Source organism: Lottia gigantea (genome assembly GCF_000327385.1).
Source record: "Lottia gigantea unplaced genomic scaffold LOTGIsca_13, whole genome shotgun sequence".
Classification (NCBI taxonomy): Eukaryota; Metazoa; Mollusca; class Gastropoda; family Lottiidae; genus Lottia; species Lottia gigantea.
Window position 1 is genome coordinate 1,127,813 of NW_008707425.1, and position 26,702 is coordinate 1,154,514.

A 26,702-nucleotide genomic window follows, 5' to 3' on the forward strand; every position below is an offset into this window, starting at 1 on the left:
AAAGTTGGACTGCACAAAAAGTTACTTGTCATTTGTCAAATTCCACTACTGTTGTGGTTAAATAATAAAAATACTCTAAATTGATGGGAAAGAGGAACTTAGTATTCTTACTAGTACAAAGGTCTTTTACATGCTCTAACTAAAATGATCAGGGTCATAAATGCTCATGGTTATTTTTGTATAATACAATTTGTTCTTTAAAGCTCCAGTTGAAAGTTATCTTGCTTCACACTTTGTGTGCTATAAATAGCCATGGTTTGAGAATATTTTATTCAATTTTCAAAAGACAGAGAAGAAATGTTGGGGAAATTTCATTAGTTATTAAAAATATAACTAATTTAGAAATAAACTTGTCAGTTTTATGATAGGCAAAGAATATTAATCAACAGCAGGTGTGATTTGAGTTATCTCCCTTTTAAGTTTCCTCCTCTTTCTATCACAAACATAACAGCTGTTAGAATTTCTTCATGCAGCTCAAATATTTCTTATCATGTATATAGAATTCTACTATAAATAAATGATTCTATATTTTATAACATACACTTGAATGTTTTAACTTGTGTCTAATAGATTTATCTTACTCCTATAAAGTTCATTCAATACACATGTATTACTGCTCCTAATACCTCATAACCTGTATATTGCTTCTGTCACAATCATTCCACATGCATTATAAAGGTACTTTAAAGGGATAGTTCGTCTTATGATAAAATCTAAGTTTCACATAAACTGACTTTTGACTTTCTGGCCAAAATCAAGAGTTCATAGAGGCAATCATTTTGATATGTCTCTTACATACAATTATGAGATTATGACATTACAGCTTTTTGGACCCAGACCACAAAAATTTGAGTGCCTATACATGTAGTTCCAGCTAATTTAAGACAGTTCTCTTTACATATTATGCTCTTCTTATTACTATTTTTAGGTGTAGATTTGGAGTTTTTATGGTCTGAGTGAAATTGGCTATTGTAAAAAAGGGCCTAGACATTATCTCCTGATATATGTATATGATATAATTTGCTATACTACCACCATGTTGATTACAGGCCAAATGTTCAGAGTGAATGTGACAGTTGCTGTTTGTCAAAGAAACACAGAACCTTAGGAATATAGAAATGAAAATTAATTGTTATTTCCAATAATACAATTATTTGCAACTAAGACAGGTCTATTCTTTGGCTGATTTGACAATAGCCAATTGTTAAGGAAGTTATGATGATATGTATGTTCATTTTATGTTATGTATCTTATTTTGTAGAAGATATTGAAGTTTTACCATCAGGAAATATTGTGTTAAGAAATATTCAAGTTGATGAGTCAGGAGACTATAAATGTATCATTTATAATCCCAGCACAGAACAGCTCAAGAAATCTGATTTTATTGTGACACTCAATGTATCACCATCTACAGGTAATTATTATAGATACAATATTTATTGTATCCCCATTTTCATCTTATTTTTTTAGATACATGACCTTGGGATATAATTTGTATCCCCATTTTCATGTTATTATTATAGATACATGACCTTTAGGAAATTAACCACACTACCATCTTCAAGTTATTATTTTAGATACATGACCTAGGCATATATCATTATATTTATAATACATGACCTTTGGGAAATTAACCACACTAATATCTTCAAGTTATTATTTTAGATAGTCAGTGTGTTACAAATTTTTTCTAATCAGTCAAAACCAATACTTTATATGGTCATAAGAAGGCATTGATTCTGATTGGTTGAGACTGACTGAACTAAATATGATCTGATCCACCATGAATTGATATGAACTGATTTTAATTTATGATATGATTTGATTGCTCAAGTGAATTATTATGAATTGGCAAACCTGATTATCCCATGAATTTTGGTATATTTTAGATCCTCCATTACCAACCTGGATTTTAGACAGTGACGCTAATTCCCAAATAAAATTAAATATTGGTGATGATGCTGTGTTAGAATGTCCATCTGCTGGTTTACCCGAACCAAAAGTCAATTGGACTAAATATGATGGCTACTTGAAAAAATCACGTTCTCAAGTTATTTCAGGGAATTTACATATAAACAATCTAGAGTTGCGTGATGAAGGAACCTATTTATGCAGTAGTAATGGAATACAGAGATTTGTTACTTTAGAAGTCAGAGGTAATATATTAAAAATGCTACAAAAATAACAGATTTATTATGTTGAAAAATTTGAAATACACGTTAGTATTAGCCAGTGAAAATAGTCAGAATAATGAACATACGTTCAATGGATCTTTGTTGTCAGTATTTTCAATTCATCAGGTCTTTAAAAATAAAAAAAACCAGGACCAGGTATAGTGCTAAATATAGGATATCAAACTATTATTTTCCTGTTGACAACCATGAATATCAATTGTTTTATTTACAGAACTGCCAAAAATCACTGTATCCAGTAATCATATTGAAGGAGAATTGGGAAGTAGTTTAAGAATAATTTGTAATGTTCAGGGACGTCCTAAACCTACTGTACAATGGTATCATAATGGCAAACTTTTAACAGACTCCTACACCAAAATCCTTCATGGAGGTATGTTTCAGATAAATATTATTATTATGTATATTTTACTTATATTTTTATTTTTCCAAGAGAATATTTTAATTTTGTCTGTTACTTTTGGAGTCACTATTAAAGGTATAAGGGGAAATAACTCCAGTCTTTGATTATCTACATACAAATTTGTAGTTTGTAAGCTAGATTAGCTTATTGTTCAAATGAAACATTAGAAACACAAGTTTTAGATAAATAAGACATATAAGTATAGAGGGATACTTTTAGAATATTTATTATTTTTAACATCACTATTATGTGATGACGTGTGAGAACCACATTAAAATTATCAAGTATCTATCCGTAATAATTGTCTTTTTTATAGATAAGTTAAGCTATAAGTTGAATTCCTACAATGGATATAATGTTTTATAATTTATAGATACAGCTAAATTGATAACTAAACTAGAAGAAAGTGATGTTGGTATTTATCAATGTATGGCCAGTAATGAAGCTGGGGTTGCTTCTGCTTCAATATATTTATGGGTTAAAGGTCAAGTTCTGGACCCTTTTGGTGCAGGTATGTACATAACATTGTTTTATAGTCTTCTTGTATAAGATTCATCTAAACTAAATGTCTATAGTCTGTATAGTTAATCTATTCAGGTTTTTTCAAGATTGAGTATGTCCTGTTTCACCTGACAAACGTGCATTAGTAATTATTATAGGAACAGTATTCAATCTAAAAATAGAATCCACACACTGGTATTGAGTGTCAATTAGGCCAATATAATGTTAGTTGAACCAAATATGGAAATAGGAAAATCTAGCACTTTGTGACAGACTTGGTGGATGATCTGATTCCATGCTAGAATAACTTAACTGAAGTGGAAACATGACGGTTTGATATAAAGCAAGCTTCAATTTAGATTAAAACCCTACTTTTTGATATACAGTTGAAATGTGGCATTCCAGTAGTAATGTATTCTCATATTCTGAATTGTTTTAGATGGAGAAGGGTTGTCTATTATGAATACCAACAGCCCAAATGAGACCACTTCTATAGATGAAGATGATATTAAAAAATCTAGGAAAGACAAAAAGCGAAATAGAAAAAAAGATAAAAGAAGAAAAAAGAAAGGCAAAAATAGAAGAAGACATAGAAATAGAGGTATGTAAATTAATCATTTTATTAATGTAAAATGTATAACTATTTTAATTGACTCTCATATCTGAACACACTCCGGTAATTCATTTGCCCTCTGTTTCTATCTTAAATCTCGAAAATTCAACTTTCTATAATTTTTCCCAGAAATCTTGTTGAAAACTTTCCAATATGTCACATGGAAGTCTGGCCAATACTTAGTTTCTGGACAAAAATTCAATATATCATAACCATGAAAATGTTGAACTAGCTAAACTGAAAGTAGACCACTACATCTTATCAAATCTATAATATTAAAATGGGTGATATATATTTATTTCTAGTTATCTTGGTACCCCCTTCACAACCTACAGTCACACAGCTATCTGATTCATCTGTTATGTTGAATTGGACTGTACAGAAAAATGAAGGTCTGGCAGTGAAATTCTTTAGAGTGCAATATAAAGAAGTGGCACCATCAAAAAGTTCCTGGAAAACAGAAGATCATGAACTATCAAAGCATGTTCGTCAGTATGAAGTAAAGCATTTAAAAAAGGGTAAGTAGTATTTAGTTTCAATAGAAAAACTTATTAGAAAAACAATAACTGGTTGACCTTGTCACTGGTAGAATTTTACAGCAGTTAGATTTTGAATGATTCCTAGTAAACCTGTGACATCAGAGAGAATCTTGGGCCAATCTGATGAAAACTTTCTTTAACCTTGATAAAAAAAAAAAAAAAATATAGTTATAAAGATTTCTCACAGAACAGAGTTTTTTGGTCTGATGACAAATTTTGGGGTTGTAAACAATTTGCCCTGTTTTTTTGTTTGTTTGCTATATTGATTGATTGGAAAATTGCAAACAATTATTGTTGGAGATGTACAAAAACCGTTATATATAGAGGCTTACTGCTGTGTATGTTATGTTTTCAAATTGCCGAATTATTACGACAATTCAAATGTAAATATTAACATCCTCTGAGTCTGAATTAAAAGCTGTATTTAAAGCATGTATATTTGATTTTTTAACAGGAGGATATTATAAGTTCCGTATAGCAGCTGTATACACCAATGATGATAACAAAGTTGGTAATTTATCACCAAGATTTCAGTTAAAATATAATTCAGATGGCAAGTCAGTACCAGCATCTGAACCTATTATTGTTGAAGTCAAACCTATTGCTAATAATAATATCTATGGTATTAGTCTGAAATGGATGGTATGTACCTTAATGTTAGAACATAACTTCTTCATCAGAACTATGTTTCTCAAAATATCACAGATCAGCTTAAACATTATGAATTGACGATTCCATCATGCCAAAAATAATGAGTGTTTCTCAAAAGCTTTCACATGTTAAGTTTCAAATGTTATTTTACGTATTTTTCTACAAATACATTTTTACATTTAATAAATCTTTTTCCATCAACATTTTAGAAAAGGGGTCCAGATATTTTTTGATGTTCATTAATCAAAATTTTAGGTTTCAGTAAAGTTCTGGGCCATTATTCATGTTATGGATATAATAACAGAAACTTAAGTAATATCAGAATTGCTTTACAATTTTTCATATATACCTGTCCTTAATAGCTTGTTTACTTTAAGGAAGATACATTATTCTTTTGAAAATTTTGAATTCCGAATTCAGATTTCTGATAGGCAAACCTTTTCATCATTCATTATAGTATTGTCCTTAAACAGATTGTTAAAAGGGTTTCTAGCTTTTTTATTTGATTATTATATTTTATGGCTTCTATTTTCCTCATTTCCCTCAAATATCTGTGGTTTCTGTAATTATAAGGGAGCCACGGTGGCTCAGTGAGTTAAACGCTTGCTCTTTAACCTGAAGGTTCAGGGTTCAATCCCGACATAGGTCAAGATAATACCTTGAGGGGTAAGAGGGACTGACATGGAAAAAGTGTCTAGTCGTTCGGATGTGATAATAAACCGAGGCCCTTTGTGCTACAGGCTTTGCACGTTAAAAGATCCCTCGACAGTTGGAAGTTATTAGCAAATGATATTTATGAAACAGGTGTAAACTACCTATATTAATCTTTATTGAAAAACCAAGAATAAGTTTACATTGTTGATAAAAGTGTATTTATTTGAGTACCAAAGTAGATACGCTTATTTTTGTTACTGCATATTATGACTTGCCCTGCTAATATTTATCTAATAATAATTTCTATTTATAGTATAATGGTCCTGATGCTAGAGATTTAAAAGGATTTATAGTTCATTTTAAACCTTATGATGAGTCTGGTGATTTTAAAGAAATTGTTCTAAACCAAATTGGATTAAGACATTATTTTTTAGTCAATTTAACATCTCATACAGACTATGCTATCAAACTGCAGTCATTTAATTCCAATGGAAGAAGTCAGTTTAGTAAAATTGTAGTAAAGCGTACCAGAGGTAAGTCATTATGAAATATTTTTATATAAATATTTTCTCTGTCTTACAATAATTCAAAAAATTACAAAAATATAATGCTTTAAAATTAGACCAAACTTTTTTTTAGCTTTTATATTTACATGAGTTTACTCCTCTACACAACTGTCCCTGTCCAGTCCAGGGATTATGTGAAGCAAACTAAAGTAGCATATCAAGTCATCTAAAACTGAACAATGTGCTGAACACTTTTGAAACAGGCTTTTCCATTGACTGTTCAGTCCAGACTTGTGTGATTTAATTGGTAAAAGAAAAGGTCATTAGGTTTGGGCAAATGTTATTAAGACGAAGAAATAAGAAGGGAGTCATAAGACCTTAACTGGATTGGTTGGACAGAAATAAAAGCTAATAAAATACGAATCTAAAGTTTGGTCTAATTTCAATGAGATTAATATTATCTGAACCTAAAATGATTCAACTGTTGAGTATTCAGCAGTAATACCGATTAATATTCGATTAATAATTCAATTGAGACACCCTGTAAATACTTAATAAAAACATGTCAAACTTTTTTTTCATGGGTTATTTTTGTATCATAGTAATATAATCTTACTTTGATTGGTTATTATAGTTTATTGTGGGTAAGTTATGTGCTGAAGGGAACCTATGTGGAAGTGATAATTGTAGACAGTAATATTACTATTGATAACAGTAATGCGTGACAGGATTATAGGATTGTCATTGTGTTATTATTTTGGATTTAATAATGTCAATTATCTCATTGTAGGTCCACCAATTGTAGAAAAAACAACCTCCGGACCAGCGCAATCAGTGCCCATAGATCATGGTAACCCAATGACCTCATCAAGTGGTCAGGAACTATATATGATATTAGGAATTGTATTGGGCATCATGCTACTAGCTTTAATAGTATTTATGTTGATGTGTTGGTGGAAACAAAGACAACAGAGAAGAATGCCAGGTAGGTCCAGTAGTCTGGTTACATATTTCAATAAATTGTCTCCTTATAACTGCATTGAAGAACTGTGTATGATGACTAATAAATGTTGTATTTATCTCCTCATAATGATAACAAGATCCACATTCATAAGTTGAAAAATAATAATTTTGTTGATCACTCCATTCTTTACCAAATCTTCCTTGTAATCAATCAGTGGCATGTGTCAAACTTCTTTGGTTAACCAAAAAATTGAAATTTTAAAACTTGGTTAAAATGAGTCTTTGTTCATCAGTAGACTTACCTGGTGTCATGACTAACAACAGAATACCTCTTTAATCCAATAAATCCATTAAACTAAGTAATTTTGAAATACGCTAAGAAGCTTTTTTCAATAATTAATTAGTTTAATGGATATTTTGTTTTTGTTTAGAGATTCTCTTCTTTAGTCATGTAAGTTTATTCTAAGAGGTAGTGTTTGTTTAATTGTTGATTTTAGACATTCTAGAAATATAAAGAAAATGATGTAACTCTAATTAACATAGTAATTATATATTGTAGTAATGAATGGTGTTCTTCACTCAAAGTTTCACGATCAGTCACATCGTATTTATACTGATAGCACTAGAAAAAAATACATGAATGGTGGATATCCTACAAATGGCTATATACCTAATGGTCATGGACCACATTCACCTAATAAAATGAACATAAATGTTAATCCTGTTCCTCCACATCCAGAGGCAATGTCTTTAACCAGACATACAGATAAGGGCACTTACTATCATGTAAGTATACAAAATTATCATGATAAAAGAAACCTCACTTCTGAAAATGCTTAAAAACCTTACAAGACAATGGCATTTTGTGGTAAAAAAACTCTACTGCCTCTTTTTGTTGCATTAAAGTCAAGGTGTATTTACTAAGCTATATAAGTATTTGAAAATCAAGATGATATATGATACATCCCTATGTATATCAACTGATATTATGGTTTCATCAATTATAAATACAAGGGAGAATGTCAGTAACTAGCTGAATAGCATGGACCATAGTAGCATAGTGCTTGTGCTCTATTGATCAGAGGAAAATATTTAGAAAATTTGAATTCAAGTTATATTTTTTTTTATTTTTAGAATCATATTGGTAATGGTAGTGTAAGGGCATTTGGTCATGTAAATACAAGTGATAATAATTTTAATAATATAAACAGTAATAAAAAAGTGATGCTCTCAAATGAAGAAGCATCACAACCTATGCTTTGTGATAATAATAAAAGTGATCATACTGGTGATAATAATGAAGCTATTGTATATAATTATGACTGTTGTTCAAATCATCATTATGATCAAACTTTACCTGAACATACATACGATAGTGATACAGTGTATTCAGGTGGTGATACCTGTGATAGGAATTCTCCAATGCCATCCTCAGTATTGCCAGGCTATGGACTCTGCAATCAATCCCATGAAAGAATTTCTCACAGACTTTCCCAAAATTTGGATCTGAATCAGTCACATGATAGTTTATCACATAAGCATTCAGGTCATAGTAAACAGAGACATAGAGGAAAACATCGTCATAATGGTGAAAATCTCACACGTGATCAAGCAACCAACACAGACCTCAGTAGTAATGGTAGGTAGAATTCACATATTGTCTTTTTAAAAAATGGCTGCTACAGTATATTTTCATTTAAAAGTCATAATTGCACTTCTTTTTACATATAATGTCAGCTTGTATTAAAGTGCTGACACGAAAACAAATTCCACTGAGTAGGGACATCAGCTGAAATAGGTCAGTTGTAAATCAACATGTTTCAGGTTCTGTTTTAATATTTAAAATTTCTATATTACTGTAAAATTAATGTATTAAGCACTATTTTAACAGTGAAAAGATTTTGTTATTGTAAAAATGTTAGTCAAATATCTTTATTTATTTTCAGAAGGAACAATCGAATTCACAACGTTCAACAAATCACAAAATAGTTCAGATCAAAATCATCAAGGAAATCCTTCAACAGACTTAATAAGTTCTGAAGACTTGTCTCAAAGAAATGAAGGTGTGTGACACCAAACATTTCATTTCATGTGTTCATAATTCATTGTATACAACGAGAAAATCAAATTGTGAAACTTATTTATAGTGCATAATGGCATAAACTGTCTTTCACACAGAAAACAGACTGGAAACGTTTTTTACTTGTAATTTGATAAAAAGTGCTAGTTTCTATTGGTGTTCATTAAGGTGCCTTTATTTACAAACAATTATTTTTAGTGAAAAAATACTCAGGATGTATAAAAACATTATGTGCATAATATTATTTTAATATATTACAAAATATTTATTTCCATTTTTATGGACCATTGAATCTGTTATATTTTATGGAAATCAATTTAGTGCCTTTGTCAAAAAAAAACTGTGCAGGGCAATTCATGTGTTTTTACAGAGTTGTTGAAACACAATTTGTATTATTTAAACTTCAATTCGAATCTTTAAAAGGATACTACCTTTTAGAAATAACAAAAAATTTAAAGTTTCAAACTTGGTCAACAAATGTATATATTCATCAGTTGGACTTAAAAGGTGTCATGACTAAAGAATAGAATCTCTATATAACATCATATATCTATTAAACTAAATAATTATTGAAACATGATTTTTAATGGATTTATTTGATTATCAAGGGATTCTTTCGTATAGTTATGACACCCGGTAAGTCCACTGATGATCAACCCAGTTTAAAGATTTTGATTTTTTGGTCATCCTAAGAGGTAGTATACCTTTAATTTGGCATGTATGGTCAGGATGTTACCATATCAAACGTACAATGAAACTTTAAATGCAACTTGTTTGAAAAGTTCAAAGATAAATGTTGTTTCTGTTGTAGTCAAGCAAAAATATTGATGCACATCTGGGAACAATTCTAAATATTAACAGGAACATTCTACTGTAATTTGAGGTAGAAACTAAACAGACCTGTAGACTTAATTTGTGTTCATAAGTTGTAACATTGTAACTTAAAAGAAATAAAGTAGAATGTTTGGTTTTATTCTAAGATGTGCACAAACTATTTCTCTTTTGAAACAATAGTAAAGTGGGAGTATGCACAGACTCTATTTTGTATATTTTGAAATGTCTATAAAATAACAGAGTTAAAACTGAAGGTTATTGTAAAAAGTTTAAAAATTAGACTCTATCAAAAGCAAGTGAAGCCTCATAAAACAATTATTACTCCATCTGATAACATTAATAGATACGGTAACTCAAGATTGATTATTCAGAACATCTACCCTCTTTTTACACATTAAACCACAATGGTTATAACCTTTTTCAGAAGTCTTGTTGAAAACTGTGTAATATGTCACATGAAAATCTATTTCTAGATTTCAACCTATAAATCTTTTCATATCTCAAAAAATCTGAAAGAAAATGCAATTTTGGGCATCATATTCCAAAACTAGACTGACAATTAAGGGTGGGGGGAGAGAAAAATTCTTAAAATAGCACAGACTACATTCATATACAATTTGCATAAAATATTTTATTGGTCTGAGTCCATTTACAATTTTAACAGAAATTTATATATAATGATATGTTCTCAAAAGGAGAAATTAACAGTTCTTGTTATTGTGTACCTCGTGCATACTCCCCTTTTAATTCAGATAATCAGCACAAAGATTAGAGCAATATGATATATGGTAAAGTTTTTGACTTATTTGAATTGTTATTTTTGTTTTTGTCTTGGTTAACTATTTGCTCAAGAGACAGTAGGAGAATTAATTGTATTATATATAACATGATGATGTAAAAAAAGAATCACCATAAATAATTCTTTATGATTTAATATCCAACTGTTCTATATATTGTTAGAAGACCGAAACACTTGTCTCCTTTCCATCCTCTGATAGCTATACAGACAGATGTCGACTGGTGTATAGACAGAAAAAAAGTCATCTTCGGAGGTGTGGAGAATCTCTATACAACAGTCTCTATACAACAGGGCCTATTTTCCTGACTCTACTCCATTGACAACTGTCAAAATATCCATCAGAGGTTCGAATAGAGGCAGACATTTCAGACTGTGTTGTTTGAGGCCTGCAGGGATTGATGAACCATATCCGGAATTCGTATTACAATTCAACCAAGATACAGTTCTTCACTCAACTCGGTGTGGCAGTGTTCACCATCACTTGAATGGGAATTTATTACCACTCATGCCCTAAAACTAGCTACCGAGATACGAGATTTACAACCTTAAATGAAAAATTTCACCCGGGCTTCGTAGATGTCCGTCACAGAGATAAATTATGCCCATTGTATACGTTGGTATAACCTAACCTTTTTAAGAATCAATAGAATAAGACATTGAACTCATTACAGATGTGTATTTTAAGTTATACTACCTCTTGGGATGACCATAAAATTAAAATTTTAAACTTGACTAAAATGATTCCCTTGTTCATCAATGGACTCGTGTCAAAACTATACAAGAGGATCCCTCTAAAATCCAATAAATCCATAAAACGAAGTAATAATCCAGTGAACAAAGTAGTTTTAAAACGTGCTTAGAAGCGAGATTCAATAATTACTTAGTTTAATGGATATGTCGTTTTATATGGCACCTGGTTGTCCCACTGATGAATATTGACAAAGTTAAAAAAAAGTATGTTCAAGCGGTAGATTTCCGTTAACAGAACTGGTGCACAGTCCACCTAGTTGAAAGCCAATCATTTCGGTAGGAAAGGAATCCTCTGTAGGATCATGGCAGCGCTATAATGACTTAATTCAGATAATTTGTGATATTGTTGTCAAAACCTTTTTTGCCATAATGGTTGCTGAATTGAATTTTGGCAGGCATCTCATCCTTTATTATTTCAAAGTTTCAATTCAATGTATCTCTGCGGAAAATACCCAAAAGGCTTTTTTTTTTACATCGATACAAAACTTGCTACTTTGGCATCGGCGATCAGAAGACTTCATATGAAAGACTGACGATTTCCATCAATACTTCAAGAACCGTGTATTTATACGCCTTTGTATAGAGTAGCTTTTACAGCAGTTCAAATAACGATGAATCCATGTCTTAGATATTTATCATCAGGGAACAGTAATCTTCTCATCTTCAACATCTTCAATACTCCAGTCATTTATCTTGCGACATCAAGAACTCAAGAAGAAAATCTTATTTTTAACAGTAGCAATAGCTTTATATTTGTAGTTTAATTGTAATGAACGCATAGGAATAAATTATAATACTCATCTGTAGCAGCGCGCCACCCTCATGATCCTAATTCATATTCTGGTGCTTAAACGTATGAAAATTCTATTTTTTAAGAAATAAAGTGGGGATACAAATTATTTTCTAGGAGAGTAAATTTTAATCCTATCATTATTTTAAATCTAATACATTCTGCACAGGTAAATCAATCACTGTGGATCTGAGGAAGGACTGTTGTCTTTCCACTATTAAAATGTTCTGCGTAAAATTTGAAGTTTCCACAAATCCACGAATCTGAACAATACTATAGGATATTTTACCTTACTGCATCAATAGAGTATCAGAATTTAAGACGCATTCCCTCCCTTTTCTGAAATCCATTTTACTTGTTATCTAAGGGCGGCATGTTTTTTTAAGGAATAAACAGTATTATCAGTTAGTCATTTTGTATCAACATTTGAGGTCATATCGAAAGTGTTGTCCCTCGTGCCATTTTTTCGCAGAAAAGCGCTAGAGTTAGTAAATATAACGAAATAATGGACTAAATATTTCTTCATTTGAGTTTTATTTCAACCGATTTTTTAACCGCTGGAATCTCGATCACTCAAATAACACAATCTAAATAATGTGTACAAAAATACAGGAATAATTTATTTGAATCTGTTTACTCTGTTGAAAAATATTGTTATGATTGCTTCAGATGGCTTTTATTTATTTAATGCAGATTTGTGCAATATTTTGGTATTTTCATAAGATAAGGGCAAATAATCCTTTTTGTAATTACGTGTAAATGATATACTATTTTTAAGATTTATGGTCCCAATACTTAAAATCGCATTTCTTTGTGTTCACTTCGAATATTTCCTTGTTATAATGGAACAATTATTTTCTATCTATAATTGACTGCCTGAATGTGATAGATTATAAATGTATATAGTCCACATCATCATATCATCTTCAATCATCCTTGTTGTATAAACTTATACTTGTTTTAAATAAACTATTGTAAATTATAATTAAAAGTAATTTTATTGTATTAGCGATTGTTAGTATCCTAATTTCAGCAACCACTTTAATTAAGCATATGGTCAAAAACTGCCTGTAAATTTTGCTAACGAGAACAAAATGCCTTCCGGATGACTACCCTAAAGAGGAAAATAATGAGTTTGGGAAGAATTGACCTACATCTGGAAAGCATTTGGAAGGCAATTTGGTCATGGAAATTACTTTTGGGAAGTTTGTGCTAAATGCTTCATGCCAATTGCAAATTCGAGCTAAAGCTGATAGTTGGAATTGGGTTCGACCAGGCACGATGTCTAGCTAATTTTCTTTTGCCATCAGCATCCCAGTGAGACGGGGGTATCCTATTCATATATAAGAATCCACAAAAAAAAGATAAAATAATTTGCATAATTATAATATAATATTTAAAAAATAACTTTACAAAAGTACACACTTTCTGATAACAAAATAAATCCATTCCTCAATTGGTCAAAAACAAAACAAAAAATATATATATTTTAGAAAATAACGAGCAGAAGTCAATTTGTTGTTTTACTAAGTAGAAACGGATTGTGCAGTTAAAATGGCTAAGGCATATCACAAAATTAATGTCGTGCATGAAACTATTTCTGTTTTATATGGTTGGTATTTTCTATATCAACCACTTTCCGTTTTAAAGCTGGTTGAAGAAACAAAAATGTTACTGAATTAAGACTTAATAATAGTAAAAAGTAGATTACTATAGTTGATAACTGAACTTCACTAATTACTCCTTTATTCAGATCTATCTCTTTCTCCATAGCATTGTATTGAGCTAATATTGTACAAAATACAAAGACATGAAACCACTGGTGGCTATGTCCTACTATATCACACATTCCCAGGTTGGACATTTCTGGTTGATGAGCAAGATAAGCAACCGTTGAAAGAAACAAGAACACATACATTAATCCAAGATGATTTAAAGAAGAAATATGACAAGCTGTATCGTTGAAACACTCGTAATATGTACACAATAAAGGATACAACATTGATATTGTAGACAATAAACATGCTGACACTGTCAAGCATTTACGAATCACTCCAAAGAAATAAAGTTTAGCAGTACTAATTGACAAGAAGTTGTTATAACACAGAATTAAATGTAACGGAAGATAAAATGTTTGCAAAATCTGGAAGCTGTTCTCGGGACAAAATCTATAAATAGTTAGAATACCACACCCAAGGGAATATAAAGAAACACCAAAATAATCCAGCATAAAAAATTCGTAATGATGACGTAAACTTTTCGAATGAAAGAGATGTGCTATGGTACTAAAAGACGTCAACGATAAGGCACCGAAAGAATAACCTAATACAACAGCGCCTTCACTTGTATTCATTACATCATACTTTTCACATAAATTGATTATATGCAATACTATGTAAATAAAAGATAAAAGATGTGTCCATATATTTATCGTTTCATTATGCCAATTAAATAAACTGACTAAATAATAATGCCATGGTTTGTTAGTTAATCGATAACCACGTAGTATGTACGGCTCCCGAAATGTAACCAAAACTTTCTCTTGGAATTGAGTTCTTTGGGCTTTAAATAATGGTTGAAACTGTTTTGGTAGCTTATTTCTTAGTAGACCATCCATATCTAAAATAGAGAAATTATCATAAAGCAATGAATTAATTTGTCTTGTAGCCTATGCTTTATACCCTTTAGTATCATTATTCTCATATGATGAATGGTAGTTTTAAGCATAAACACTGATTGTTAAAAATGTTTGCCTTCGTGCAAACACATATACAGAAATTGTGACGACGAAATTTAACATTAGGATTTGTAAATTTATGTTAGCAGTTTCATTTCTTGATCAAGTCAGGAATCTTCAGAAACGACCTATTAATATATGGGAGGTCAAACATATTTGCCTGTATATATGATTGATAAAGTCATAGTTATAAGGAAGTACCTTACATATGGGCTCACTAGTGTCGCTTGTTTGACACTATACAGGTTACAAATATTTGATATACCTTGTGCCCTGTACTATGTTTATTTGTACCACGAGAAATGAGGATAACTATCGATTTTAGTGGTAGGTATTTCGCATACAGACTTTACCAGTTTTGACGATTTTGTTTTACGAAATAGTCAATAGCATAGGATAAAACAAGACTCGTATCCAGACTTGATAGTATTATATAATAACTCTTGTACACTAAACTGGATTAATCAACACACCGTGTTGGCAAATGAACTAAATATTCAACACGATAATCAGATAATCCCCCCTCGTTGTGACATTTAATTCTATAACTACCAAAGACGCCATAATAGTCAATCGCCATTATTTTGAACCTTAATATTCAGTTTTGAATATGAGAAAAGACAAGAGATCATAAGCTGAACTATTTGTGTTTGTGTGAGATTTTAATAAGTAACCTTTATAACCCTAAATAATATTGCTCTCTGACCCAGGGCCCGTATGTATAAAACTTTAGTGAAAATCTTTCCTTAACCAGTTAAGAAAATCCTTAGCCAAGGACGATATTTAAGGATGTTGCATAGACCACCTTAAGAATGTCCTTACTGCACTGTTATCTGTTGCTAGAATCCACACGAATTTCATCACAGAGACAGTGTGCTCTATTATATCTCTGCTGGGGCGATTTTGGGGGTAAGATATGGGATGAGAATCCAGGATTTGCAGGCAGAGATACCCGCTGTCCCTTAGTAGTATACGACGTTATGTTCTCTTCTTTCAAATGATTCTCCCATTTCACTTTCATGAGTCTTGAGTGCTGCCGGGTCATCACCTAGGGCCTGTACATTTATAGAATGGTAGTTCTTCGGATTCACATAGTCGGCGTCATGATCATTTAGGGATATTATCTTTATGTGAGTACCATCAACAACACCTATTACATAAGGGAAATTGGCGATTTCATAAAAGACAGAATTGATAGCAGGAAGTTGGATTCATTAATCCTTCTGATAAGAGCACGGTTATTACAATCCGATAAGGCTACTGTGCTTCGGTGTATCTTTATAGCGTCTGCAATAACCTGATGGAAGCTACCACATGTATAAAACCTCAGAGCAACGAACACCTGTAGTCAAGGAGGGATAGCATGGTTCCTGTAGGTACGAGGCTCTATTTTATTAGCCAGTAGATCTGTGATGAAGAAAATACCCACTCTGTTAAAGCGAAATCTCATGTACAACTCTTTGATTATTGCAGATATCCATAGTATAGGGTTCTCACGGTCACGGAATATTTCTAAGACGTCGCAAATTGCGTTGGACTTTCTCTACCTCAACAATCGCTGGGTTGGCAGCTATCGTGAGTTCACCTGCTAAGAATAATTTACTGATTAGGTACCTTAAAGACATATTTAAGAACATTTTCTAGACTGCATACCACTTTGATTGAGGATAGAACCTCAGATAGATTCTAAGGACATCCTTAGAAATTTAGGTAATATGTTCACTTCAAAGGTTTTATGCCCTAATTGAGACTTGAGGAGCCGCGGTGGATCATTGAGTGTTTTAGACTAGCTCGCAAATCTGAATTTCAAAGGTTCAATCTCGTCATAGGTCGATATAATAATTTCAGATTTTTCAACCCTGTTTTCCCCTGTAAATGATGCCGTTCGGAGAGACAATGCCGCTATCCTGGCACAATTTCCCTCATTATATATATATACGCACTGTCTGGCGCTACCCGTATTTATCAACCAAAATCCGGTGCAGAAAAGTAGGCCTAGAAAACTGATGATTCATTGCATTTCTAATTGAGACTCGTCACTAAAAAGCATAATACCACACTTTGAATAAAGTTCCTGTTTGTTATCATTCTCTGATTTCAATTTAACACTGAAACATTTTATTTACTGTAGTCAACTCGTCTAAATATTGTACAATAGGATATAGAAAGTTTTCCGGTCGAAGGACAGCGAGTAATGAGACAGTGACCTATATGCAATCATTATATTAGATAAATCGTAACAATTCCTTTCTGGTAATAGATTCATTTCTTTAGCCTTGCTGTCAGAAAATATGATCCATGCAGAAAACATTTCTTAAAATGATCAATGTTCATGCTTTCTAGCCAGATAAATAAACTTGCAATTTAAACGAACTAAGTGCATCTAAATATAGAACTGTGTGAGGCAAACTAGTTTGAGGATATTTGTTGTATTCTATTACAACCAAATGAAGATTAAAACAATTTTCTTCTTGTACTTACTGCGTATATTGCATTTCAGTCCTAAAGCGTGCTAATTCTTGTGTTAATTAATTATCAATAGGCTACGAGTCAAATACAGTTATTCACGGGCTGGTTAAAGTAGGTCAAACGCATCACTAATTTCACAAGATGTTTATATACACTCTGTTTTGGCAACACAAAAAATGACACTAGGTAACATGTCCAGAAAATTAAAATCCACTCATTATCTAAACCTATTGCGGTTTATTTTGATATAAATTAGTTGTGAAAATGAAAAGTCAACCTAAAAGTAAAGAACAAGTTTTAACTTTTTGATTGGATAATAGCTATGTGGTTGGGCGCGGTTCAATGTTTTAATATAAATTACACCTATACATGTATTGGTTTCTAAACTAGTCTGGTTGGAGTATTATTAAAATAACGGAAATGTTTTAGTATAGATAATCGTATGTAATAGGTATATTGTCCTCGTTACCACTGTCCGCAATAATTGTTCGTAAAGACTCTGAAAAGCTATTTCGTCCCATATGCTCATTACCGCTCTCTAAAAGGCACAAATCTATATGGATTCTATGACAAACTTGATATTTTTTAGTATTTTATTAAGGATGATTCTTATCATAAATTGAAAAATATTTAACGAAAGTAATTTTAAGCTGTTGCTCCGGAAAACGCTAAACGCGTTCGATTTGTAGCTTGTATAAAACGCTCTAGAAGGCGTAAATCTATGAATTGCAAGGAAATTTCTTGTTTGTTACCTAAATGATATAAAAAAATAAATAAATAACAAAATACCTAACGTAAATTGGTGTTATTCAGTCGTTTTTAAGATCGAAAACAAATTTTATATGTTATTATGCGTGAAGCTATACAACTGTAGAAATTATGTAAAACGGTCGAATGGATACTTTTTAACGGTAATGTGATAGGCCTACTGCATGACTAATAATATTTTTTAGTAAACATTTTGTATATTTAGGTACAATAAAATAGTTTAATATGGTCCAAAGTCCAAATCCTACATAAAGAGATTATAAAAGTATTTCTTCTTATAAAGTTGCCTTAAAACATGAGCTATGCCATTGCTGGATAGGCCTATATTGGTCAATTTAAGCGGCCCCTGAATCTATTGAGAGTTCAGAGCAGTGGTAACCTCCCTGAATGAAACAAACGTTAGGTGTTGATGCCCCTTCCTTTTCCACTGTATACAAAAAATGAAATGAAATGAATGGAGTTTTACGTCCTACTTTTCTACACCATGTGAGCTAATGAAGGCGGGCAACACCATGCAGGGTGCAATGGGGGAAATGTTTTTAAGACAGTGGCATTAGCTTGCACTTTTTCGATTTTCAACTGTCGAGGGATCTTTAATGGCACATCCTGTAGCACGCAGGGCCTCGGTTATTGTCCCATCTGAACGATTAGACATTTTTTTCCATGTCAGCCCCTCTTACCTGCATCACTGGTGAGGGAAGGGGGGGGGGGGGGGGCACTGTACACTTTAAGAAGTTCGGGTTTAAATATCTTATATGCATATAAATGACATCTTTCATGAGAGCTTTGGCACCCACTCTACAAAAACTTTTGTCATATTTCCAACTCGTCTGCGAGACTGGTAGCCTACCCAAGCTTTGGACAGCGTATCAGAATCGTGTCAGATTCCTGAAATACCGATGATTTTCTTCTTATCCCAGTACGCTTAAGTAGCTTAATGATGCTAAATTCCGTGGTGACTGATTTTTTTTAAAGGTGGCTGAAGAAAGCTTCTCCTTGATCTGCATCAAGGCTTGCTGAATCGCTGGCAAAAGTGTGTTAAAGGGGACGGTAGAGAAATAAAGAAAACCATTGAATAAGTACGGATCTTTCACTTAGAACTTTTCAGCTTGTAATACGGCTGGATAATAAAGACTGAGATGTATAAGGGGAGTTAATTTTCAACCACACCTAAACCGGAACCAGTAGAAGAGGAAAGAATTTTGTTGATTGTTTTATTTGGTTAGTATTAATTGAACGTTTCTGACGATAAATATCTAGGAGTACATACAATATTTATTAATAATGTTTGAAATGTTGTCATCTATTCATAAATTTATGACGCCCAACAAGAATATTCATTGAAAAACCGCAACTGGTTTATAAATAACTTCCAACCAAAACTGGATTCGACAAACGAATGACCCCACGGAATCTCATTTCAGCCAAGTCTAATGGATAAAATAAAAAAATTGGATTTTACAATGAAAATTTGTGTGTGTATAGGCCTTGTCAACTAGAGTCAGGGAGCTTCCAGTCCAAATGATGGTCATGGGATATTTCTTTGGACCTGAACAGGAGAATTACTAATGCTACAAAGGGAAAAACCACAGCAAAAGTTGGGGGGGGGGGGGGGTGGGCTTATTTGCATAAAACAGCATTTTTCAGTAAAAGCAATTTTGATTATTAATAATAACATGGGAGATTAATTATGATATTGACTGATTATTTCAGTGACAATATAGCCACTTGTAGATATATTTATGTATTTGTCTTTGACACAAGACAAAATATTTATGAAATTGTTAACCTGGTAGACGACTCATCTTTAATGTCATTTCACACCCTTGCAGACCTGTAGCTACAGCAGAGACAAGAAAAAAAAATCCAGAATCAAGATATGGTCATATTCTTAAAAGTTTAATTTTACACACACAAAATGACACAAAATATCTGATTTTGATAAAACTTGGTGTGATGCTTTAGATTGATAAGATCTCAGTCAAGTTCGAATTTGACATATTTTCGATGAACAGTTTTTGAGATATTGCCCTTAACTTAGAACGCCTTGAAATTTGTTAAAAATTGTTCGTGAACAGAATCCCTGTAAGTTCTGGAAAATTGGAAAATTCATAAAACTAAATAATTATTGAAAAACGCTTAATCTTGATTTGATATTAAGCGTTTTTATACGCCCACATGAATATGTGGTCATATATTGTCGTTGCCCCTGTCCGTCGGTCCGTCAACATTTCTTGTGAGCACTATAGAGACTACAGTTTTTATCTGATTTTGATAAAACTTGGTGTAATGCTTTAGATTGATAAGATCTCAGTCAAGTTCAAATTTGACATATTTTCGATGAACAGTTTTTGAGATATTGCCCTTAACTTAGAACGCCTTGAAATTTGTTAAAAATTGTTCGTGAACAGGATAGAAGCTACAGTTTTCATTCGATTCTGATGAAACTTGGTGTGATCATTGGAATTCATAAGATCTCGGACAAGTTCTAACTTGACACATTTTCGATGAACTGTTTTTGAGTTATTGCCCTTGACTTTGTTAAAACGCGTCGAAATTTGTTAAAAATAGTTCGCGAGCAGGATTGAAGCTACAGTTTTCAACCGATTCTGATGAAACTTGGTGTGATCATTGGAATTAAAAAGATCTCAGACAAGTTCTAACTTGAGATATTTTTGATGAACTTTTTTTGAGTTATTGCCCTTGACTTTGTAAACACGCGTCAAAAGTTGTTTTTTGCCCTTGATTAGAGCTGTGTGATTTAATTGTTTGTTGTATTTGGGTTATTGATATTGATTTTAAAAAATTTTGTGGAATTACTCAGCATAAATAACTGGCATATATATATATGTAATTGAATTCAAACTAATAAAATTTCTTCAATATGAGAAAATTCGTACTTTTGTCACTAAATACTGTTTTATCATTTCTGACAGCTGCCAGTGGGCGTATGTTATCTTGCCTCATAAGCTATCTTTCAATAGTTAATTGCATATTTTTGCATAATTACTAAGTTTTTTGGATGTATCGGATTATATTCTTATTCCCCTAAAGATAATTGGTCAAATCAAATTGACTGTAGTAGATATAGCTGTGACTACTGTCTTCTTACTATTGTCAATGTCAATTGATCAAGCTTATATGAATTAAAATATCAACATTAAAATAGTAATCTTGGGCAAGGACAGATTAAGAATTTCATTGCAAAAAAAAATTTGGACATTCATTGTTTTATAGCTTGCCAGGCAAAGTAACATATGCCGACTGGCAGCTAGTAGAGATGATAACTAATTCTTGATTGACCAAAAATATATTAAAGATCTTAATAATAATAATAGGAAATGTCTCGTATGGAAGATCTTCATTATGACCACATATTCATGTGGGTGTATAAAAAAGGCACAATTCTTGACTAATTTTGATGAAACTTGGTATGGTTGTTTGTAATCACCCAAGGATGAACCCTATTGAAAATCAGACAAATCAAATATTTACTATGAGTTATTTCCCTTGTTCTTGAAACGCTCGTAAACACTCTAGAAGTTGCAATTCATGACAGATTTTGATGAAACTTGGTATGAGTGTTCTTTATCACCCAAGGATAAACCCTATCGAAAATCAGAAAAATTGAAAAATATTTAGTATGAGTTATTGCCCTTGTTCTTGAAAACGCGTTCAATTTTAGCTTGTAAACACTCTAGAAGGCATAATTCTTGATGGATTTTGACGAAACTTGGTGTGAGTGTTTGTGATCACCAAAGGATAAAGACTATCGAAAATCAGAAAAATTGAAAAATATTCAGTATTAGTTATTGCACTTGTTCTTGAAAACGCGTTCAATTTTAGCTTGTGAACACTCTAGAAGGCATAATTCTTGATGGATTTTGACGAAACTTGGTGTGAATGTTTGTGATCACCAAAGGATAAAGACTATCGAAAATCAGAAAAATTGAAAAATATTTAGTATGAGTTACTGCCCTTGTTCTTGAAAAGGCGTTCAATTTTTAGTTCGTAAACACTCTAGAAGGCACAATTCTTAATGGATTTTTACGAAACTTGGCATAAGTGTTGGTTATCACCCATGGCTAAACCGTATTGAAAAACAGAAAAATTGAAAAATACTTGGTATGAGTAATTGCCCTTGTTCTTGAAAACGCGTTAAAATTTTAGCTTGTAAATACTCTAGAAGGCACAATTCTTGACGGATTTTGACGAAACTTGGTGTGAGTGTTTGTAATCACCCAAGGATGAACCCTATTGAAAATCAGAAGAATTGAAAAATATTTAGTATGAGTTATTGCCCTTGCTATTGAAAACGCGATCAAGTTTTAGCTAGTAAACACTCTAGAAGGGACAATTCTTGATGGATTTTAACGAAACTTGGCATGAGTGTTTGTAATCACCCAAGGATAAACCCTATTGAAAATCAAATTTAGCTCTTAAACACTAAAAGGCATGATTCTTGCTGGATTTTGACAAAACTTGGTTTTATTATTCAGTCACGAGCTAAATATTTAACATGTTTTCAAGAACAAGGGCAATAACTCATACTCAATATTATTCAGTATTGTGCTAAAGAGTTCAAAAGAAGTGTATGACTGAAGGTTGAATATTTCATACTGGTGATAGTTATTGCACTGCCAAATAAATTTTTTCAAATTCAAAGCTGCCAGTGGGCGTATAGTACCTTGGCAAGCTATCTTTGGAATAGAAAATACTGTAGAAAGAATTGTAAGTGTAAAGTGTAAATGTTAAGTGCTTTTATCTGCATTTTATCATTGAAAAGTCACTTTAAGTCATAGATATAAAAGTCATTCTAAGACCCTTGAAGTCTTCAACCTACTCTCTTAAATAGAATTTTAGTGCTCAACCTACCAGTAATATATATAAATATTACACAAAGCCAAATGTTTATTATATACACATTTTTGCTATAGAAATTCTCCACATCATAAATGTGATACAACATTAATTATTGTTTTTTATACGCCCACATCTCTCTATGTGGACATATATTGTTGGCACCCCTGTCCGTACGTTGGTCCATCAACATTTGCTTGTAAACGCTCTAAAAACTAGATTTTTTTATGGAATCAAATGAAATTCGGTATGTGTATACATATTCATAAAACGAAGATCCAGTTCGAATTTGAGCTATTTTCGACCACTAGAAGCAGAGTTATTGCCCTTGCCCCAAAATCTTGAATATTTACCATCCGCATGCCATGATGGGCGTATATGGCTGTGGTCCACTATCTTTCTTTGTACAGTTCAATTTTTTAAATATCTTGGTGAAAATGGATGAGATTGAAAATAATAACAGTGTTGATGTTTATCTTTCTAAATGAGATGATTAATCATCAAAATGTCTTGACATCAACAAAAGCCATTTCATTACTCAATGAACAATTAATTACAAACTAGAACTTTAATTCATACCATAATAGTTGTATAAAATATATTACAGGTTAAATCTGATGACAATGGAAATTGTTTCCCTGACAACATCTGATTTAGAATGTACAGGGACAGATAATGGTAGACAGGAGGTAATGCAGATTATACAGATGCCAAGCAGAGAAGAAGAGCAAGTTGAACTAGATACTGCCGCAACTACAAACTGGTCTAAACAAGCTACTTTAGATCTGATATCATTACATCAACAACATGATCATTACTTTCAAAGTTCAGAATATAAGAAAAGAGCTGTATGGGAGATGATTTCTAAGAAGATGAAACAAAAAGGATTTAACTATGCTTCAGTACAGGTTGAAAATAAATGGAAATCATTAACGAAAGCATATAGAGATGTAGTCAATCATAATCTTAAAAATGGACATATTGTTACCAGAACTTGTGCATTTTTTAAAGAATTATCTGAAGTGTATCACTATATACCTGAATGTGCTCAAACTCCCTCCATGCAACAATCAGTTGTTCAAATAAGAGGTGGGAAAAGAAATAGTGAAGACTTTACAGATACTGACACAAATTTACAGAAAAAGAAAAAGTTTTTGAATTTAAATTGTTCAGAGACTCAGAGTAGTTCAGATATACAAAGCTTTAGTTCTGTTTTGAAAACATTTAACGAGGAGAGAAGAAAACAAGATAAAATTAAAATGGACAAATTAGAAAAAATGCATCGAGAAAAGATGGAAATGTTTTCATCTTTTCTTAAAGTTTTTAAAGATAGTTTGAGTAAATAGTTTTGTGGTATATATTTCATTGATAGCTTGTTTGACACATTTTAATATATTAATTGTAATGGACTACTTTATGAAATCAGAATACTATCCAAATAACTCCCACTTTGTATTTTGTGATAAAATTGCTGATTTTCTCTGTTATTTTGTGTAGAAGTTGTTGAAAAACGACTAGTTTAATTTTGAAACATGCTTAGCTAAGATGCACTTTTCAATAATTATTTGGTTAATGAATATATGGTGTTATATAGAGATTCTTTAGTCATGACACCTGGTAAGTTCAATTGATGAATATTTGCAAGTTTGAATTTGAAATTTGGTGTCCTTTCTAAGAGGTATTATCCTTTAAACAATGACTTAAGTCTGAATAAAACAGTATAAATTTATTCAATATTGATGGGAAAATGTTTTGGACTTGAAACTGTACAATAGAAGAATTTTTGTGATCTACCTGTTATAGTAATATCACCTGGTATCCAACTACATACTTATTATATTTATTACATTTATTTATTTACAGTTAACTTTAATTTCATCATATTTCCACATATTTTAAAGATGGGTTTCCTTATTTTTTGTGTCAAATTAAGCAAACTATTTGACAAATTGGTGTTTTTAAAGAATTATCATGTATTCTTAATCATATCTTCATGTTCTTATCGCATATTATTAATAGTTTTAACCAATCATAAATGCTCATGTTTGTACAGTCTGGATAAACAAAAAAAGACTTGTTGATCTTTCTTGATAAGTCACTCATTGGAATTCTGCTGGTAATTCTCTTCTAATTTAGCTAATTATGAATTAATTATTGACATGTGAGACAAACTGGTATTTTTCCATGTCATTAGAAACACCTCTACTTTCTATTCATATAAGGAATAGCATATAGTGAACCCATCCTTAAGCACCATATGAAAATATAGAAGTATATTGTTGTTACCCAGTTTTTTGGCAGTTTGGCATCTAACAGTGAACATTTCTTGACAGAACAATAGCCTACAGTTTTCACTTGATTTATATGAAATTTAGTGTGAACATTTTGATTCATGATATCATGAACCAGTTTGAAGTTGTTGAGTTCTTTTTTAATTAAAATTTAAGTTTAAGAATGTGTGTGCACATTTAGCTGATTACATTCAAACAGTTATGAATATTGGTGTGAAATCTGTTATTAAAACTAGCTGCGGTTTTTATTTCAATTTGTGATTGATAAAGTTTTTATTGCTCCTAACTTGATTCAAAAATCCGTTTGTGAGTTATAATCTTTCTAAAATTTTGGTGTGATCATTATGATAAGTGGATGAAGTTGATTCCCCTTGATTGACATTGTTAAAACTTATTATTGTGATAACTACGGAACCTACAGTTTTGATAAGTATTTCAATTTCATTAAAGGTGGGTTTCCTTGTTTTTTAGTGCCAAAAGTTAAGAAAAATATTTGATGTTTCTAATGAGTTATCATGTATTTTTAATCATATCATTATGTTCTTATTGCATATAATCATGTATGTACAGTCTGGATAAACCAAAAAGACTTTTTGACCTTTCTAGATCGGTCACTCATTGGAATTCTGCTGGTAATTCTCTTCTAATTTAGCTAATTATGAATTAATTATGGACATATGAGACAAACTGGTATTTTTCCAAGTGTTAAGATCTGGGATAAATTCTTAGTTTACGATTTTTTCGAATCTGGTTTATTGCCTCTGAACTAATTAAACCTTTTACAGTTTTCCTCCAATTTTCATATCTTATTGTAATTGTATCATGAAATTTAACACAACTGCTGTATTGACACTTAAGATTTGGTATTTTAAGATAAGTACTAACAGCACCTATTTATTTATTGTATTGTGCTTTCTCTCTAAGAGTCTGCAATGTAGAAAATGAATAATCTTGCAAAAGCAAATCTCCACCCAGTCAATCAATTTTTCATTCTTTCTAGGCTATACCTGTGTCGGGCGACAATTTGAATTCTGAGTTGCAGCCAATGGAATTGGACGAAATCATCACAGCGCATGCTTGGTACGATTGGCCACGATTCCGTTACACTTTTTGACAAACTGAAAATTCTACGCTACAAGATGCCCCACGCGTTGCTTGCTTTGTCGTGTAGCACACGCCCTCACAATACACAGCATCGTTTCGTAGCTAGATTTTGTGCACGACATCGCAGCGGAATCGCACAGTGGGAGGCCTGCCTTAGACTGAAATTAGTACGATGCCTTGAGCGTCACACGACGACAC

At 31.8% G+C, this 26,702-nt stretch overlaps 3 protein-coding genes across 3 annotated transcripts; 2 read left to right on the forward strand and 1 right to left on the reverse strand.

The window, feature by feature from the left end:
* Positions 1-665: 665 nt before the first annotated feature.
* On the forward strand, positions 666-9,930 carry LOTGIDRAFT_230536 (hypothetical protein; the record flags this gene model as incomplete). The annotated part of the gene is made up of 14 exons (XM_009048902.1): positions 666-678; positions 1,262-1,414; positions 1,890-2,156; positions 2,407-2,565; positions 2,969-3,106; positions 3,536-3,697; positions 4,015-4,227; positions 4,703-4,890; positions 5,867-6,086; positions 6,850-7,044; positions 7,582-7,808; positions 8,157-8,661; positions 8,969-9,085; positions 9,914-9,930. The coding sequence occupies 14 exons, from the start codon at positions 666-668 to the stop codon at positions 9,928-9,930; spliced, it is 2,574 nt and encodes an 857-aa protein (XP_009047150.1).
* A 4,089-nt stretch (positions 9,931-14,019) lies between these two features.
* LOTGIDRAFT_74595 (hypothetical protein) lies at positions 14,020-14,799 on the reverse strand (the record flags this gene model as incomplete). Its single annotated transcript, XM_009048903.1, has 1 exon — positions 14,020-14,799. A coding segment is annotated over one exon (780 nt), but the record flags the coding sequence as incomplete, so codon positions are not given.
* Positions 14,800-23,732: 8,933 nt separating this feature from the next.
* On the forward strand, positions 23,733-24,455 carry LOTGIDRAFT_157131 (hypothetical protein; the record flags this gene model as incomplete). The annotated part of the gene is made up of 1 exon (XM_009048904.1): positions 23,733-24,455. One exon carries the CDS (start codon positions 23,733-23,735, stop codon positions 24,453-24,455), a length of 723 nt encoding a protein of 240 aa, XP_009047152.1.
* Positions 24,456-26,702: the final 2,247 nt, after the last annotated feature.